The sequence below is a fragment of the Micromys minutus genome (assembly GCF_963924665.1).
Source record: "Micromys minutus genome assembly, chromosome: 24".
In the NCBI taxonomy this organism is placed as follows: domain Eukaryota; kingdom Metazoa; phylum Chordata; class Mammalia; order Rodentia; family Muridae; genus Micromys; species Micromys minutus.
Window position 1 is genome coordinate 47,716,028 of NC_137959.1, and position 20,277 is coordinate 47,736,304.

The 20,277-nt window shown below is 48.6% G+C and overlaps 1 protein-coding gene across 1 annotated transcript in view; it reads left to right on the forward strand.

Annotated features, from left to right (window-relative positions):
- Window positions 1–5,645: 5,645 nt before the first annotated feature.
- The window catches only part of KCNK1 (potassium two pore domain channel subfamily K member 1), a gene marked incomplete at both ends in the record, with an annotated part of 33,793 nt that continues 19,161 nt past the window's right edge, over window positions 5,646–20,277 (forward strand). The window contains one exon of the mRNA XM_080937156.1: window positions 5,646–6,000. Coding sequence (XP_080793282.1) covers window positions 5,646–6,000 — 355 coding nt within the window. The remainder of the gene's footprint in view (window positions 6,001–20,277) is intronic.

Consider the following 20,277-nt stretch of genomic DNA (forward strand, 5'->3'; position numbering starts at 1 on the left):
GATATCAAGATCAAGGAAGCTCCAAGACAATCCAGGGGGCAGTGGGGGAAATGAAAGGCGTACATTTTGACAGCGGGACGGGCAGGTAAAAGAGAGCAAATAGTGTTTGTCTTCTCTGGTCTTCGCCCCATTTACCTTCAATTCTTTCATTTCCCTATCACCTCAGTTCAGTTCCCAGCTGTATAAAACCCCCGCTGTGTATATGCAGCACATTTTCATTATATAGTCAGGTGACCAACATCGCCACTGCTTCCACTTCCTGGCTCCCGGGAGCTGAGCAATGAACAGGGATGAGTGAGTATCTCTCAAGGAGGGCAGACGGACTCATTTACCTTTTAAACACTGTGATCGCCTTTTATTCTGGAGCGGAAATCCTTCCCCCACTTTTAAGAGATACTTTGTGTGCAGTGGCGTTCAGGTAGGGTACAAGTGGCAACTTTGTAAACATTTGCGTGTGTGCTCCGACCACTCCAACTAAGACATAAGCAGGAAGTTCCCTAGTCCTTATCAATTATGACGTAACGACACTGTAGTCCTGGAATCTGGGAGCATTTCCAAATTGATTTCTATGTCTTTTCAGGTGTCTCCAAAGCTTTCCCTTACTTTCTGGCTAATATTTATTTTAATCCCCCAAGGGTGTGGGTGGTATCTTCCACTGTCCCCGCTGGGTGTTGGAAGTGTTTATTTAAGCCACTTGTCCAGTTTTCACTGGATGATTTGACTTCTGATATTGAATCATAACAATTGTTTATCTGCTCTGGATTCTACATTAAATTCTTCAGTCCTAGAGTTTCATCCCTGGAGAGTGGAGTCAAAAGGATTTCAGACCTGTTGTATCAGATGATGGCCCCCACCCGGACTCCTCGGACGCTGCTCTAGTGCGAAGCTGAGCACACATTGCGGTCCTCACACCACTTGGCGCTCCAGGCCACCTCTAAGAACTCTGGCGTAGTTCATTCCATCTGCCCCTGGTGGATATGACTGCCCCAACATGTTCTCACTCAGTTCCTCTTGGTGTGTTGTTGCCAGGCCTTACACACACACACACACACACACACACACACACACACACCCCAACTCTGTGGCAGGCTTCATGTATCCTGCCAGTTCACCGTTTGAACTCAATTAAGTCTCCATCAAAGAACACACCAAAACGCTCTGATCCAATTGGTAAAATATAATTTGCCCACCTAGATAAATCAAATGCTTTTGTACAATTCCATAGCTTGTAAAACATTTATAATAACCTTATTTATGAAGAGATGCACCGATAGAAACATAAACGTCCGCCTCCATCTCCTCCAACAATCTCCTTCCCTCCTGCCTCTACTTTCGCTCCTCCACCTTTCTCCCCCTATCTCTCTTCTGTCCAGTCATGTATCACCTTAACATAAACCTATGAAGGCCAGTCTGGGCAATACAGCAAACATTACATTTGCTGTGTCAAGCACTTATACCTAACACCAGAAGTTCTCTACTTTCCCTTCATCTCCCCTTCTTATTCCTGTGTAACGTAGCTCCCGCTTTTTAATTTGCATTTCTCCATTCCCAGTATAATGATGTGAGCTGCTTCCAGACACAACACAAGCTCCTCACAGTGTGATTAGCTTCATCTTACACTTTTGGTTATCTCTCTAAGTTACAAGGGGAAAAATGCATTCTCTTGCATTGACTGACTTAAATGACTTTGTGTGTGTGTGTGTGTGTGTGTGTGTGTGTTTATGTGGTTGGTTTCTGGTTTCTCTCTGCTGATCCCAGCAGCTGGTGACAATGTTCTTTAGTCTGAAGGATATCATCCAGCTTTCTTAGAATAACCAAATCTCTCAACTTCATTGATCTAAAACATCTTTTTAAACACGTCCTTTGGGACAGGAGAGAGGGTTCAGTGGGTAAAGGTTTGTGCTGCCAATCCTGATGAGCTGAGTTGAAATCTCTAAAACCCATGGGCTGGAAGGATAGGAACAGCTCCCCACAAACTCCTCTCTCTCTCCCCAACATGTGCATGCCACAGAATGAACTCAAATCTCCAGCCCCTCTCTCAGTGGGGCCATGAGAACTGTTGCCTCCTGTCCTCAAGGGTCACAGTCCTGGACTGCTGATGGCCACTGCCTGAGAGAGGCATAAAAGGAATAAACAAGAAAACAGGCTTTGACAATGGGAATCACCAGCCAAAGAAACACCTACATTGTTTCTCTTGAGCATTTGTCACAGTGATGATGCGTGACCAATGTGATCAATGAGGAACAGAAGGGAGAAAAGGGGTCATATATGAAAACTGCTGTGTGTGAGAACAAACAGAACAATGGCAGGTGTCTTTTCTTAGGTGCTCATCACCCTGTCTTTTGAGGCAGGGTCTATCACTGGGCTGGAACTCATGTCAGGTAAATTGGCTGACCAGCGAGGGCTGTGAATCTGCCCCTCTCCACTTCCGAAGCATTGGGTTATAAGAGTGTACCACCCATCTAGAAGAAAATGTCTAATGATGACCTTTAAAAGCCAAGGTGCTCCTTGTTCTGGGTGTTTATTAGAGAGTGTAACAAGCTAATACAAAATTCAGTGACTTACGACAACCTCTCATGACTCAGGCAGAGCTCAGAAGAGAGATCTATGTGGCCCATGGGACATGTGCAGATACATGTCCCATGGATGCAGGGTCTGGGGGATTGGGAATAAACCACAGCCCTATCTTGCTGTCTCACTGAATGGTCAGGAGGCTGAACTCAAATAAATAACCACCTGACATATACATGTGTCCTTCCCACTACAGTTCAGGGTTTCCTGACTGGACAAATGTTCCAAGGGTCAAGGTCAGCAGCTGCAGTTTTTAATGCCCCACCCTTAGAAGTCACCCAGTGTCTTCTAATAAAGTCTGTCGGTTTGAGACAGTCTCAGCTAACGCAAGCACAGGAGACCCAGCTCTGCCTCTTATAAAAAGGAGTCTGAGAGTTTGCAGATCCCTACCTGCTACATCATGCATTTGTGGACGTGAGGACATGCTCATACCTGAACATGCAGTGTCACTGCATCAGAGCATCCAGGACACTGGGGGAGTTGTGGGTTTGGGAGAAGGAAGACACATCTCCACCCCCATAGTCCCAAGGTATTATAGAGAACCATGTAACCCAAGCCCCACAGGAGGAGGAGGCATCTTGGGGCAGCAGCAGCAGCAGCAATGAACAGAGGAGAAGGTAGCACTGAGGCCAGAGGACTCTGATGGTGTCCTCCAGGAAGAGACAACCCCAGGGACAAAGAGAACTGGAAACAGGGCAGGTGAGCATCTCACAGGACAGCGTGCAATGAGAATGAGACAGTGAGGGGACCCAGGTTCTCAGAGAGCTGAGCGCTGCCCCAGAAAGCAAACAGGCAAGGTGGAGGGTTACCGCTTTCCCCTAGAAAATAAGATGTGTTTGTCCCTGGGAGAAGGAAAGAAGGCAAGAAATGGATGACCCACGGGGAGACTTTGAAACACAGAGAGTGATGTGGAGGAATCTCTGAGGAAGGCAGGAGGTGAGATTATTCACTAAAATTAAAAAAAAAAAAAATAGCAGTGAATCTGTTGCACACTTTCTATGAATATACGATTTCTAAGAACGTCTGTTCAGAGGCAGATGATGGGTTTTCTAAGTATTTAGATCAATTTGGCTTTACTTTAATGCTGTTTCTTACTGATGCCATCTACCATAGCTGAGAAGAATTTTAAAATGTAAGCAATCAAAGCCACCTCTCTCTTCCACATCCCCACAGACAGCTGTCCGAGGCCGTTCTTCTTCGAGTGTTAGTCTCACAGTTCTCCACAGTCTTCAAATTCATCATTAAAGATCAGATGTCATCCTGGGAGGGGAGTGGCTCAGCCATCCAGGGGCCAACCATGGTCCTGACAACCTGAGTTCCATCCCTGGAGTTCAGTGTAGACATCCATAATAAAGATAATGATAATAACAACGGTCATACTACGTACTAAAGGGTTTTTTTTTTAAATCACGCACGCACACTACTGAGGTACGAAAGCTTACTTTGTGTGTTTTTATATGTGTATATATGTTTTCCTATGCGCCTGTATATCTGTACCGTGGAGGTGAGAGGTCAGTGTCGAGTGTTTTCATCAACCCTCTCCAGGAACCTGAGTTACCAAAGCTGGCTGACCAGCAATTCCCAGGGACCCCACTGTTTTTGTCCTTGAAGTGCTTGCTACAACATTTGTATTTTGTTTTTGTTGTTGTTGTTTTTATGAGGGTCCTGAGGATCTGACTACAAGTCTGGGTATCTGAGCACTTTACCACTAAACCGTCCTTCCTGCTCCCACTCCCCTATTCAGGCACCTTTAGAATGTCATGGTTCTTGACTCTATGTGTATATAACGACATAAATACACCTTTGTGTGTGGGCATGGTGGTGGGAATGAAAATGGCCCCTACAGGCTCAGAGAGAGTGGCACTGTTAAGAGGTGTGGCCTTGTTGGAGGAAGTGTGTCATTGGGGGTTGAGCTTTGAGGTTTTAAATGTTCAAACTGGTCCACTTTCTCTCTCTCCCTCTTCAGCACCATGTCTGCCTGTGTGCCACCGTCCTCCCAATCATGCCAATAACGGGCTAAACCTCTAAAACTGTAAGCCAGACACAGATCATGTTTTCCTTGATGAGAATGACGGTGGTCATGCTGTCTCTTCACAGCCATGAAAGCCGTAACTGGGACAATAGGTGTGATGGATGACAGGACGGATGGGGTAGGACACGGATACTAGAGTCTTACACACGTGACTGTTACCCTCTCTAGGAGTGACACAGAGTCAGGTTCTACACACACAAATGTAGTCACGCACTCTGACTCTACAAGCACACAGACAGACAGACAGACACACACACACACACACACACACACACACACACACACGTGTGCAGAAATGTAGCACCTCATCCACCATCAGTTCTTTGGAGCCCTAGTGAACATTTCCATTTCTGCCTCCTGACCACGAAGTCCCTGATGGGTGGGGTATTGTTTAAGTTAAAAGGCTGTGCTTCGAAGTATTAGACCTCTCCTTTACCCTCAGACGCTTTCTGCTCCAGGTAAAGGCTGGGATTGGGAGAGGTTTCAAGTCGCTATTTAGAGTGAGGTTCACTGTAATTTCAATAGTTCGGGCAGAAAATGGCTCAGCCAACAAGACAGTGGAAGACAAGATCTATCTGTGTTCTTGATATTTGGCTATAGGCGCTTTAATAGGGAGAAATGCCTGGGGGACAAAAGTGGCTAGGATAGGGGCTTGGGTCGACAAGCGCTGTTGCTTAGAAATGGCACACACACACACACACACACACACACACACACACACACACACACACACACACACACACAGACACTTAGCTCAGGCCTGCTGACTGTGCTGGGGAAGGGAAGAGGGAACCAGGCAGCCTCAGGGTGGCCTGGCCAGGGTCTGGCGCCACCAAACCTGCACTTTCCGGTTTCAGAAGCCAGGTAGGGGGCGCGGGCAGCCAGCAGCTCCAGCCAAGTGGGTGAGAGCTCTCCGCCCCCATCAACTCCCGCTACCTGAGCCGGCAACCACGTCACCGCCACATCATCTGGCCTCTTGTATTTGCTCGGAACCAGGAAAAGGGAGCAGCGGCGGGAGGCGCGGAGCGCGGGCCCCGGGAAGATGCTGCAGTCCCTGGCCGGCAGCTCGTGCGTGCGCCTGGTGGAGCGGCACCGCTCGGCCTGGTGCTTCGGCTTCCTGGTGCTGGGCTACCTGCTCTACCTGGTGTTCGGCGCCGTGGTCTTCTCGTCCGTGGAGCTGCCCTATGAAGACCTGCTGCGCCAGGAGCTGCGCAAGCTGAAGCGGCGCTTCCTGGAGGAGCACCAGTGCCTGTCGGAGCCGCAGCTGGAGCAGTTCCTGGGCCGCGTGCTGGAGGCCAGCAATTATGGAGTGTCTGTGCTCAGCAACGCCTCGGGGAATTGGAATTGGGACTTCACCTCGGCGCTCTTCTTTGCCAGCACGGTGCTCTCCACCACAGGTAGGGCCGCTGCTGCCACCTCACCCCGAACCCCAGCGTCCCCAGTCCTCCCCTGGGCGCATCCTGCGGCGGCAGCCAGCGAGGTGACCTCGGAGCACGATGTGGGTGTTGCAGCTGTTACTCTTTGGGAGCAGTCTCTAACACCCTGGACCTCGAGGCTGCAGGGGTCTCATTCGCTGCTCTGTACTTGTGAGGACCCTGAGCTGAGGGGAGGGTAGGTCCCCGACATTCTGTCCTGGCCACTGAGCAGCAAGGCCAGAGGATGACAGAGAGTATCCAGTGCTTAAGGAGTGTTCACCCCCTCCTGGCCCCATCCTAGAGACCCCAGGAGGAGGAACCTAGCAGTGACCCTTGGATGGGTCACCTTCATGACTGTGACTCCCTTCCCTACTGTAGACCTATCTCAGCTTCTTTGGATCCGTTTTGGGACAGTGGTGACATCACTCTGCTCTCTGCAGGTGACCTCTAAGCAGGCAGGCCTATGGGGGCTTCAGAGTAGGAGGAAGGGTGGAGAAGGGAACGGAGTTTCACTTGGCCTGGGCCACACATGATGGGACTTTCCTGAATCGGCCATTGTTTCGACTTCAGGTGTGTTGAGCTCCTTTGAGGGTCCACCATCTGCAGGAGGCTTAGAAACCCAGCTGAACATACATGCCCCGGGGCACAGCAGTTAGACTAGAAGAAAGGCCAGGTTTTGTCAGCGATGGCTAGCCATGTGGGCAGGCTGGGAAGGACATAAATGGGTGCATTGACAGCCAGAGGGACTCTCAAAGGGCTTCAGTACCAATTGTCCCTTCTTCTTATGCATGAGATTCAATCTTTGAAGCGGTCCCTTTTGGCAGGCACAAGGTCACACAGTGCCCAGGGACACTCTGGAATTTGGGCCTTGTGAGTTCTTGCCAGGAACAGTGTGTTATGCCCCTGCCCCACCTTCACAAGTGACTCAACTGCACCTGGGTTACTCCAGCCGTTCCTTCACCCTCCTCTCTGCCTCTCAGGCTGGCCCTTCACAGCCTCCTTTGGGTTGTGGCCCCAGTAAATTATTTTATAAATTATCCAGTAGTGAGTCAACACACAACCTCCAGCCAGATCAGGTAAATTTATTGTTCAGAAATCTGGGGTGAGTTCCTGAACTTGTAATAAACACCAGGAGAGTTCTAGGCTGTGTTGTGGTATTTTTAAACTGTGTTAAACGGATGCCCAAACAAGACAAACCTGTTGGCTCACTTTCCAGAGAAAGTCTGTTCCTCCACTGCTGCCCACAGTCCAGGCTTTATCTCAACATCATCCAGACCGGTTAGGTCTTTTTGGATCTCATTTGTGCTGGAGCGTAAATCCCTCCTCCCCCAAGACATGCGTATTTACAGAAAGTCCACAGCTGGCTCTCAGCATTGGCTGAGCAGTTTGAGAATGAAGACTGCCCTTAGGGGCCCGGGAGACAGGGCAGAGATAAGAAGGGCCGAGAGTAGTGCACGCTTTTCCTGGGTGGCGTTTGTAGGCAGTGACGAAGTTCTTGTATAATCACAGTAACCTATTCGTCAATGTGAGTTCAGATCCTACTTCTTCTGGGAAATATTTGTCTGTTTAATGTGAGTGCAAACCCTATAATTAGGAAGCATCACAACTCCTGAAATATTCGGGGTCGCTGGGGGTGGGGGTCCATATTGGCACTGTCGTTCTGAAAATGTCTGTACTGCAGTGTTGGAACAAGGGTTCACTTAAGAAAGAAGAGCAGGGGCACTTAGGGATAAGCCAGACAAAGGAGGAGACTCTCGGAATAAGACCGGCTGATTGGCGAGCCAATGCCATGAACAGATTACTGAGCGTCAAAGTCCCCCACTCTCGGTTTGAGCTGATGCTGCCATAGAACATTTGATAACACCTATGGTTTCCAAAATGGTTCTGTGGCAGAGATGCAGACAGTGCTAAGAAGCTGGTGGGTTTCATTGCTCAGAAACTGTTCTCTGCAAGAGAAGACCTCAGATGGCCCGCGGCCGTCCCTCTCTCTGGCCGGTACTAGTCATGTGCTTTGAACAGTAAACTCTTTTAGTTTGGTTGACAGCTATTGCAGTCCTTCCCTGGCTTGTCTGGAACAGTCATGGCAGATATCACAAAGATACATTTCTGCTGCCCTCGGCACTGGGGAAACTGAGGCAAGTGGATCGCTGTGCTTTGGAGGCTAGTGTGCATTAGGTAGTAAGACCTTGTTTCCCACACTCTACTAGATCCAAATCACAGCACCCCCCCCCCCCGTAAAGACGCCCTTGCTGACTGCTGTTGTTGTAGCATAGGCTAGCAAGGTGTTTTCTTTTGTTTTCTGTGTCTGCTGGCCCTCATGGCACCAGGTTCTGTCCACGGAAGGGAATGGGCAAAATATCCCCGGCCCTTTCGGAAGAGGCGTGAGGATAATGAAATTCCTCACTGGTCTACAGCTATGCTCTGGATGTGCCTATTCTCCGAAGCTAAGCAGGGTGGAGCATGGTTAGTACTTGGATGGGAGAATTTCATGCTATCCTTAGCAAACAGTTGAATCTGCTTTTTATCTTCCTGGGTAGAGGAGACAAGATGGTTGCTTCTCCCCACGAAAGGCTCTTGGCTGAGACAGCAGATAGGAGAGACATCTCCACAGACTTGCTGCTCAGAGAGGTGGCATGATGTCCTCTGGCAATAGTAGGAACACTTCTACCGTCTCTGTATAAAGTGGGCTCTCCTGCCCACTTTCTGTGAGTGTCCCTCCAAGACCTATTCTGGGACAAGAGGGAAGAGAACAGAGGCCCGGTCTTCCCACATCTGCCCTTCCCATGATTGTGGAGGAGCAGCTCTGAATGTCATCGACTTGATTCGAGTGAGACTTCAGGACAGCACCTCAAAATCCAGAGAGAACTGAGGAAAAGGTGCCCCACCGCGCCAGGCTTTTCCGAGGGAAGAGGGCATGCAAGGGAAAGAGACCACAGCACCCGTGCAACTTCCGTGCAAGGAATCACTCTGGGTTCTTGGGGGGTGGGGGATAATTAGGCTAGTATTATCACCAGTGACTGTAAAACTTTTAGCCTCACACTATGGTATTTGTTAGGAAAGCACCAATCACACCCAAGACCTTTGGTTTTGTTTGTTTGTTTGTTTTAGATAGTACCTCCCTAGGCTGCCCAGGCCTTTTCTGTAGTCCAGACAGACATGCTTTGAACTCCAGATGAACTTGTCTCAACCTCTGGTAGCGAGGGTGGAAGGCCTGGCTCACCTGGCTTAGCTGCCATCCGTTCTTAGGAGTAAGAAGAGCTGTGGGTTGACTATAGGTTTTCTATCTCCTCCACTCCTGCAGGTGTGGTCACAGCGTGACACTGGGTGTCCTGTAAAAGCAGTGTTAGAATTCCAGACACCGTACGAGCTGTTTCTACCTTTTGTTTCTTCTCAGTGTGTGGGTCACATGACAAAGTCTGTTCTGCCATCTGCAAACAAGTGCCTTTTCCTGCTTTAAGACTCATTTAAAGCCGGGAAAGCAAGGCTCACACTTGTATTCCCGGTCCTAGAGAAGCTGAGGCAGGAGGATTGCTGAGAGTTCATAGCCAGCACTGGCTACAAAGTTGAACTCTGTCACCAAAAAAAAAAAAAAAAAAAAAAAAAAAAAGAAAAAAAAAAACAAGAGAAAAAGTGTCTGAGCGAGTTGTTTGAGGGAATAGTCAGGGCAGCAACTAGTGGTTTTAGAAAATGCATTGGGAGCTGCCTGCTCCTTTTAAACCTGCTGTCAGTAGGGTAAGAGTGTCATTACCCTCAGCCAGTATTTACGAGATGTCTAGGACAGACAGACGGGAACATTAGCGCCTGGTGTGCAGGCACACCCACAGCCTTGTGAGGCCTGAAGCATGCTCCCTATACTTTCAAACAACTGGGGAAATCAGCAAAAGTGAAATATTCCGGACACAATACAAGTTGGCAGCAATCCACGTCCCTGGAGTGTGAGAAGTCTACTGACCCAGCCACACCTGTTATTTCTGTTTTCCTTAAGGCTGCTCTCTGGAACAGTTGAAAGGTTGTCATGGAAACCACAGGGCCACACACCCTAGAGCACCTGTTCTCTGCTTCTTTACAAAGCAAGTTTCAGATACCGGTTAGGAATGTTCTGGAAGGAGTTCTGGGAGCCGCTATGAGTGCCCTTGGCTTTGGCCCTCTTGCTTTAAGACAGCTGTGGCGGTGTTCCTCACAGTTCCTGGGGCTGCTAAGCTGAATGTCACCTCTGAGATATTGATTCCTAGCAAGCCCTCTGGGAAACCGATGGCTAGAGGTGGATGTCCCAAATTACTCAGGCAGGTCTGTGACGCATTCTCATTCTTTCCGAAGGGCAACATGAGTCACACTGGGGTTATTTATCCAAAGTGAGTTCAGAGCATTGTGCTTGCATGCTGGTCACCCCAGAACTTCAGAAGTGAAGGAATTGGGTGCAGGGATAGCCTTGGCTACTTGGGATCCTGTCTCAAAATCAAACCAAACCAAAACAACAAAGAAAGCAGATCAAATCAAAGTGTAGTAAATTCGTATTCTGTCTAGAAAAGGGATGGAGGTAAACAATCAACAAAGTCTCCGTCAGCCAGGGTTGGGTTGTAACCCTGGAGGCAGAGTGGAAGACCCAGCTTCTCTCTTTTTAAATTATGTGTCTGTAAATGATTGTGTCTATGTGTAATTATGTGCACATGGGTACAGCTGTTGTCAGAGGCCAGAAGAGGAGGTTTGTTTCTCTGGAGCAAGAGCAGAGGTTATAGTTGACCATGAGCCCTCTGCCAGCACAGGAGCTGGGACTGAACTTGGGTTCTCTGTGAGAACAGGATAGGTTCTTAAATCATCTCGTGGGGTCATCTCTCCAGCCCTGGTCTTGGTTTTCATCCACTGAGCTGTGTGGTTTTTGTGAGCCCGTGCAGGCTGAAGAAGGACAGCACAAATGCAGGCAAGCACAGGAGACAGGCAGCGGAAAGACAGACAGACCACGACCTACAAAACTAAAGCAAAGTTCTAAAGACTGCGGGCTATGGAAGGCCTCACTTTCTCACAGCACAGGGATGGGGACTGAAACCCACGGCTCAATCCTCTGCTTAGCTCACAGCCATCAGTGACCCGGCTATAACTCGATGAGGCTCAGTCTCTCGTAGCCTCTGTCTACAGAAGGTTGTTTCAGGACTGACCGAGTCTCCCACAAGCTCTCATGCTTAAACCTTAACCGGATTCCCGGAGCAGGGTCTGGGTTTAGAGATAGGACTAGAAAGATCGGTAAGTGGGAAATGAGGAGCCAGCCGAAAATCAGCCACCTGCCAGCCAGGGAAGCCTGAAACAACACCTTGATGCTGGACTCCCCGCCTCTAGGGCTGGGAGGAAGTTAAAAGTAAGTTTCTGTCTTCGAGCACCGGTCTGTGGTCTTGTGCAGTATTAGCCCTAGCAAAGAAGCTGTCTGGTCTGTGTTTTGATTCTTGTCCTTTAGATAGAGTGTAAGGGGAAAGGTCAGACATAGGACCGAAAGAAACAAACATTTCCAGGGTGTGAGACTCTGGCACTATAGAAGGGAAGCCAAGTGTCTTAGTCAGAGCTTGTACAAAACTTCATGACCAAGAAGCAAGTTGGGGAGGAAAGGGTTTATTCAGCTTACACTTCCATATCGCTGTTCATCACCAAAGGAAGTCAGGACTGGAACCCAAGCAGGTCAGGAAGCAGGAGCAGATGCAGAGGCCATGGAGGGATGTTACTTACTGGCTTGCTCCCCCTGGCTTCCTCAGCCTGCTTTCTTATAGAACCCAGATCTACCAGCCCAGGGATGGCACCACCCACAATGGGCTGGGCCCTCCGCCCTTGATCACTAATTGAGAAAATGCCTGACAGCTGATCTCATGAAAGCATTTTCTCAAAGGAGGCTCCTTTCTCTGTAATAACTCCAGCTTGTATCAAGTTGACACACAAAACCAGCCAGTATACAAAGCAAAGAAAAAAATGTCTAAGTCTTTGCTTTTTTAAGCCTTATGCACGGCACTCAAACAGGACATTACTCCTGCAGAGCCAAATATAGATAGAGATGCCCTTGAGCCAAAACCACACTTCAGCATGCTCCTACTTAAGAACACTGTGTAATGGTACTGTGAGGTGGGGGCGGAGCTCTTACAGTGCCACCCTACGGACCTGAATTCAATCCCCCAGCACTCAAATTAAAAGCCCACACAGCCCACTTGGACTCTTCAGGAGGCAGAGGCAGGGGGATCTCTGGCACTTGCTTGCTAGTCCAGCCCCAGGTGCAGTAAGAGATTCTGTGTCAGGGGTTTCAGGTGAAGACAAAGAGGACATCTTACATCCTCCTCTGGCTTCTGTGTTCACATGGGTGCACACACACACACACACACACACACACACTGTATATGATATATTTTATGAGAGCTTCTAGCCAGCATTGGCCAAGGAGCGAGAACAAAGCCTTAGGCTCAACTGTTATACATGAAATCTTTAGTCTTTTAACCTCAGCCCCAAGCTTGCTGTTTCTGTACCTATTTATAGAACTTGGAACATGCTGTTACGACCAGGTGGCCGTAGATTTCAGGAAACTCTGTCTTTGCTTTAAATAACAGAACTGAGAGTCTCGTTAGGAATAGAATCTTCCCTCATGCCATTAGCCCAGGGAGAAGAGAGGCCCTTAGGACACGGTGGGAAGAGGAGTATCTACAACAGTGAGGGTGTTGGGGGGAGGGTCTGTGACATTATCCAGACAAAAGCAGGTAGAGCTACCCTCTATCTTCTGACCCATTCAAAAAAAAAAAAAAAAGTATTTCAAAAGGTGTCTCCCAGCACAAGACTGGCTTCAGGGACAGACCCATGTTGACACTAGATGCTCCTTTGGTGATCATCTGAACATGACAGCTGTGTTGTTGGCTCTTCCCATCACCATAATAGAATATCCAACAGAGGAAACTTAAGGAAAGAACCATCTATTTCAACTCAGCGTTTGAGGGCACGGTCTTCAGGGAAGGTCTGATGGCAGCTGATCACATGGTGGCTGGGAGAGAGACGGATGCTGGGGTGGGTCTTTTCACTGTTACATGCTCCAGGACCCCAGCTCATGGGATGGCGCCACCTACATTTAGGGCAGGTTTTCTTTGTAATTGTAATTAGCCCATCTAACTCTCTCGAAGGCATGTTCAGAGGCTCATCTTCTAGGACATGTTGGGTCCTGCTGGACTGATATTCAGGGCCAGCCATCTCAACCATGACCGTCAGACCCTCTCTTGCAGTCAGAATAGGGTCACGCAGGCCCTTGCAGTGTGGAGTAGGGCCCACTCTGTCCATGCCCCGGCGGTGAAGTACACCGTGTTTGAGCATTCTGCTCTCCTCTGCCCTAGACTCAGCGAGGCTTTGACTTTCCCTGTTCATTTTAGGGAGACTGCGTCCTTGCAGCTGATGGCCAGCTGCTGGGATGTGACGCTGGGCGGAGGTCTGTAAGGTCAGACGTGGGACACTGGGCTAGCAAGCTTGTCTGCTCTTCTCTAGTTCTGCTGTGTTTACACTCTAGTCTGCAGAATGACGATGGCCGTACTGACGAGGTCACCGGGCTCCTGCTGGACACGGACGAAGCTTTGCAGCTTGATCTGCACTTTGTGTCTGCTGGATCTCAGTTTGTGGTCCCCACGGACCTGTTCTGCTAGGGCTGGAAATTAGAAGCCTGCCCTTCACGGTTCATAGTGTTAGTAACACATCTGGAGTCACCTAGAACACACGTCTCCTATCTGTGACTCAGTTTCCCAATCTGTAGAGGCATGGCCCCAAGGACAACACAAGTGCTCAGGATCACAAGCGGCTTGTGGCACTCAATGAATGAACATGTGGTCTTGTTATTAACTTGTGGCATGCCTCTGATTGAGACAGCCCACAATACCTTTGGCACTGTTGGTAAAGGGGTTAATTAATGTGGGTGCCCCCCCATTGGCTGGGACCCTGGACTGAATTAAAGGTAACGTAAAAAGTGAGCTGAGCACCAGCCTCTATCTCTCTGCCTCCTAATGATGGATGCCTCATGCTCCAGCTTCGAGCCCCTCCTGCTATGACGGACAGACCCTCACACTGAGCCCAAATAGACCTGTCTTTGGTGACCTTTGCCATAGCAACGAGGATTGTGACCAGCACAGCTGGTCAGTTCAGAAGAGAGAAAAGCACACTCAGTCACTCTCTCAGACTTTCTCTGGATGTGGCTAAGTTGGTGGAGTGCTAGCATCCCCAGCACGACATAAACCTACTGTGCTGACATGTGCAATTCCAGCACTCAGGAGGCAGGGGCAAGAGGGCTTCACTGAGTCTCAGGCCAGCCTAGGCTACATAATAAGACAACATCTCAGGGGAGATGTGTGGGTTTGTTCCGTGGAGACAAGGTTGGAGGGCCCAGTTTCCTTCTGTATCCACGCATTCATGGCCTCTACAGTTTCTTCTTGTTCACTTGAAGTCTGTTGAAGTTTCTTCTGGCTCTGGTTAGGTTTGTGGTAAAAGCTGAAGAGGTTATAGGGGAGGTAGAAGAAAGGCCCACCTCCCCAGGAGACAGTGCCTAAGAGTTTTTGACATGGCACACAGGTCTCGGGTCCTCTTAGAAGGAGATTTTGCTAAGGATTTGTCCTTCCAACTTTACCCTGTTTCTCACCCTTTCTCGCAGCTGTTTAGCTCTCCACCTGTAATTGCTGGCGCTTTGGCCATTTTAGGCAGAGCTGAGTGAGGGAACCAGGAGATGGATATGGTGGCACCACCCCTGATTTCTGTGGGTGGGGACCCTGGCAGATTTTGAGGGAATAGGTGACATGTTCCAGGAGGTTTTCTCTAGCAGGTCTAAAAGGGGTGCATGCAGGGGAGGGGTGGGGAATATGTAATGGGGGGAAGGGGGAAGACACTGGGATAAGGCCCCTCCATACAGATATTATATGGTCAAGAAAGAGGGGGCTTGGCCTGTGAGGTCTGGTATACAGCCACAGCCATAGCCATTGAAGTTGGGGTCCTTGTAGGGTGGGTTACATGAGGTACATTCAGGTATGATGAGGGTACAGTAAGAGTCACGCTTGGAAATGTGGGGGACTTTGCCTGCCATGGTCCCCAGTTTCCTGACTAAGGTGGCAGAATGCTTTTGAGAGATGGGTTTGACTTTCGCCATTGAGGGGAGGCAGACAAGAAGAGGAGGAGAGGGACTTGAGTAGTGTGTCTCTCCAGGGTAAGCTGCTGTCATGCTGGACAGCTCCTCAGTGGTTTTAAATGTTTCAGCCTCTGTGCTAATGAAGAGTATATAGAGTTTGCTTCTGTTTCTAATTTAATAGTGTATAAAGCTACGCAAGAGGTTGAAAAAATAGAGCTTTGCATTTTATAGATTCCACAGAGAATACTTGAAATATCTGATAGCTCATATAAAATGTGCACCACAAATTGTCACACATACACAGCTGACAGAATGCTAGCAAATCAGTACAGCCGGCACAATTTTTAGTGGATAATGTGAAGGACACCATGGGGCTGACCTAGGCAGCTTGCTTTTAGGAACCAAATAATGCGAATGTGAAGTTTTTTTGTTTGTCTTTTCAAGAAGGCCGAGCATTTTAGAAGGTACCGTTGTCATAAAAAACACAAAACAAAACAAAACAAAACAAACAAAACAAAAAACAAAAAAACATGTGGTCACAGTCTTGGGCAGGAAAATATCACCAACTTTTAAAAAAACACCTAGTTTGTGTGTGTGTGTGTATGTGTGAGAGAGAAGGAGAGAGAGAGAGAGAGAGAGAGAGAGAGAGAGAGAGAGAGAGAGAGAGAGAGGCAGAGAGAGAGAGAAAGAGAGAGAGAGAGAGAAAGAGAGAGAGAGAAGCAGAGAGAAAGAGACAGAGACACAGAGAGAAGCAGAGAGAGAGAGAGAGAGAGACAGACAGAAACTGAGACACACACAGAGAATATCACTATGTAGACCTAGCTGGTGCAGAACTCAGAATGTAGACCAGGCTGGCCTTGAGCTCACAGAGATCCATCCATCTAAGAGCTACACAGTGAGACTCTCCTGGGGAATTTCCAACCTAGCGGTAAATGGAAGCTTCCACCACACCGCTGTGGCTTCCAGGGCCGCTGTTCAGACCTGACTCAGTTACGGTTCCTGTAAGACCTCTCCACATGTGGGGCAGGCAGTGCTAGGGTATAATCATGCCAGACAAGCTCTGGTCGTTAAGCTGTGTGATACTTCCATCTAGATGTATTTCTAATGTGGCACATTAGCAAATTCTGCCCTATAAATGGACGGTTAATTTGTAGCAAAGTTAGAGGATTCACAAAAAATTATTCCTATGCTTTTGGAGATTATAAAAAAAAAGATTAAATTGTGAGTATCTGTGAGTGCCTGCGGATGCTGTTCTCTCTTCCTTCTTTCTGTTTGTTCTCTCTTCCTTCTTTCTGTCTCTCATTTTGGTGTCTCTGCTCCCTCTCTTGCCCCTTTACCTCCTCTCTTTTGCTTTTCACTTTCTCCTCTTTCCTCCCCCTCCCGTGTCTCTCTCTCCCTCTGTTTCTCTCTATGTCTCTCTCTCCCTCTGTTTCTCTCTGTGTCTCTCTCTCCCTCTGTTTCTCTCTCTCCCTGTTTCTCTTTGTGTCTCTCTCTCCCTCTGTTTCTCTCTGTGTCTCTCTCTCTGTTTCTCTCTGTGTCTCTCTCTCCCTGTTTCTCTCTGTGTCTCTCTCTCCCTCTGTTTTTCTGTGTGTCTCTGTCTCTCCGTCTCTATCTCTCTCTGTTTTTCTCTCTTTCCCCCCCACCCCTACCTTCCTCTCTCCTCTTTTCCTCTTGCAGTACTGTGGCCTGAACCCAGGACCTCACAACACATATTCTAGACAACACTCTACCACTGGATCACATCCTGCCCCATCCGGATGCATGGGCCACTTCCAGTTTGAAGGAATCTTTTCTCCTGAACCACTGCCTTCTGTCCCTTAGGGTATGCTTTCTCTTTTGCTACCCCCTATTCCACTATTCTGGGTGCAGCCTTGGTTTGGAGTTGGAACAGGGGAAGTGAAATGCCTTAAACCAAAATTAAAAAGGTCCAGCATTCTTGTAACCAAAATTCTTCAAGCGCTTGAGTACCGGTTACCAAGGTACTAAATTATTTAAAGAACATGGTTAGGTGGATTAAGTTAATTAAAGACACAGGAGAAGCTGTTCCCAAGCTGCCTGCCTGTGTGTCACTGCCGAGTGGCTCCTGGAGGCTCTGAGCTGAGGGAAGGGCCCCTCCACCCTCCACCCTCCACCCTCCACCCTCCACCCTCCACCCTCCACCCTCCACCCTCCACCCTCCACCCTCCACCCTCCACCCTCCACCCTCCACCCTCCACCCTCCACCTAGGCCCTGATATGTACCACAGAGGGATCCTACACAGATGGGCCTCCTAGTGGGCCTGGGATGGCAGGGTCCCCTGCAGAAGGGAAGGGCATGCTGTGTGGATGAGCCATCTGTCACCCACAGTGTCCTAGCTCACCTCCTGCCGTGTCAAAGCAGTTGAAGCTTAGCAGTCAAAACCACAAAGGCAAAGAGAGACTAAAAAGGAAAAACCAGAAAGATCAGGCCAGAAAGCAAGAGTCCTAGGGAAGGTGACCTTCCTCCTTTCTTTTGACAGCAGAGGGGAGTTGAGGGAGGGTTACCTGAGGATTTCTCCTCTTGTCCCACTGTTTCCTGTGACTGTCTCCTGCTACACGCAGGCTGTCAGCTGCTTTCAGTGATGCTGAGAGATCTGTCCGCAGTCCATTTTGAGTATCACTGGCAAAGACCATGGGAAGGACACAGTGAAATTACATCATCAAGAGCCAGTCTGGTCCATCCCGGTAGAAAGATCGGGCAAGATTTCATAAAGAGTGAGACTAGTTCTAGTTAGCTAAAGCTAACTGCTAGTTTTAGTTTATTATTATTACTTATTTAGTTTAATGTAGTTATTTGAGACGTGGTTTCAAGGTGTCCTAGGCTGACTTTGATCAGGTAATGATGTATTCAGATGTGATGAAGAAGTCTAGAAAGACCAAATGCAGGGACAGTAAGTATGAAGGCATCGAGCTGGGAACTGAGGTAAAGGTAAGGGTTGGGTTCCCTTCAGGGTCATCTCCAGTCTGGTTTCTCCAGAGCTCACTGTTCCACTTGGGCCGCAGGGTCCTATTTTTAGAGTTGGGTATTTCCTGTTGAGTTCATAGTACAGAGACAATCGCATTATCTCAGAGAGTCCCCACAGCGCTCTCTGCTGAGGGGAAGAGATGCAGAGGCAGGACAATGAGGCCCCTGGTAACATGTGTGAGACTCTACAGGACTTGATGTGGGTGGCAGCGACCTGAGCAGCTGTCTTGGGGAGGGACTGGTATTTGGCTCACTGATGCCGGTGAGCTTGGGCTGGCGATGCGGAAGAAAGGCTGTTCTGTCGGGACATCTGCTCAGTGCGCATGTGCAGAGGCAGGCATGGGGCTGCCCATAGAGAATGAGAATGTAACCTTCTGAAGTCCAGAGTCCAGAATCACCCATGCCAACAGCAACAGCAACCAGCTGCAGTGAGGTGCAGGTAAGTAAAGAAGGGCTGGGCTTTGACTCACGGGCAGCGGGAGTCATCGTCTTTATCGGATGTGTGGCCTGGCTTACACGCTATCGAGGACAGGGAACGCTAAATAGATCTGGTCAAGGTATTGTCTCACCCGTCACTGACCATTGTGTTCCGGGTCGAGTCTGTATAGGAGTCTGACAGGCAGCCAGAACTGTGAGATACCCCTTCTGGGGAGACAGATACGTTCTCCATCCAGGTGGCCCCATGCTGCAGCTTTTTCCTCTGGAGATTCCTGGGGAGACTCCAGGGTTTGTTTGTTTGTTTGTTTGTTTGTTTGTTTCATTATTTCAATGGTCTGATAGGCAAAGGGAGGGAGGGCACAATGTCTTTTTAGATATAGTCATTCCTGCAAGGATGGTTACAATGTTATCCTCTGTCCCTGTGAGTTCAAGGTCAGCCTGATTTCTATAGTGAGGTCCAGGACATCTGAAGCTATGTAGAGAGACTGTGTCTCAGAACCACATCCCACAAAAGTTATTCCCTCATCTCCACAAACAGCATGCAATACAACACACACACACACACACATACACACACACATACAACACATACACACACATAGTACACACATTACACACACATTATACACACATACCACACACACATAGTACACACACCACACATATCACACACACACCCATACACACACATAGTACACACATTACACACACATTATACACACATACCACACACACACATAGTACACACACCACACATATCACACACACACCCATACACACATAGTACACATACCACACACACACCACACACACCACACACACATCACACACACACATAGTACACACACCACATACACAGATAGTACACATACCACATACATCACACACACCATATACACACATTGTACACACATCTCTCTCTCTCTCTCTCTCTCTCTCTCTCTCTCTCTCTCACACACACACACACACACACACAGCCTTAGGAAACCACAGGTACGGAGCTTGCTTCTGGCCATCTTTCTGAGTTCATTACTGATAAAACGAAGTACTGACTGCAGCCTCCCTGTTTGCCGACGACAGGTGTACACCTCCTTTGAGGCTGTGCATGATTTAGGGCTACAGAATAGAGTGGCACTTTATTCTGAGTGCTTTCACACACACCCCACCCAAGGCTATTCAAGGCTCATACCTCAGGTGTTCTGTGCAGATCTTAGTAGGAAGTTGAACTCACTATCCCAGATTCTCATGGGCCCTGCTCTGGGCTGATGGGAAATCTCTCAAGGGTGTAGACTAGTGTATGCTCCAGGATGAGTCACAGATGGTATGTCCACACAGTGTGTGTCCAAGTAGGTAGTCATCTGATTGCTACTCTCCTAATCATCCCAGTAAAGCTACGACAGCACAATGAGACCACAACAAAAACCTGTGACAATTCGGCTCTTACGTGATCCCTGATGTTCCCCACCCCCGCCCAAGGTCATGACACTCTATGTGTATCTGGACTGTGTATATGCTTGTTCTTACCGAGTGGGAGTTATATCATCAGGACAACCAGCGTGTGGGTGTGTTTCTTTGGGTGTGTGTTTGTGTATGTTTGTGTGTATGTGTTTGTGTATGTTTGTGTGTGTGTTTATGTGTGTGTTTATATGTTTGTGTATGTGTTTATATGTTTGTGTGTGTATGTATGTGTGTGTTTGGTTGTTTTGTGTGTGTGCATGTACATATATTT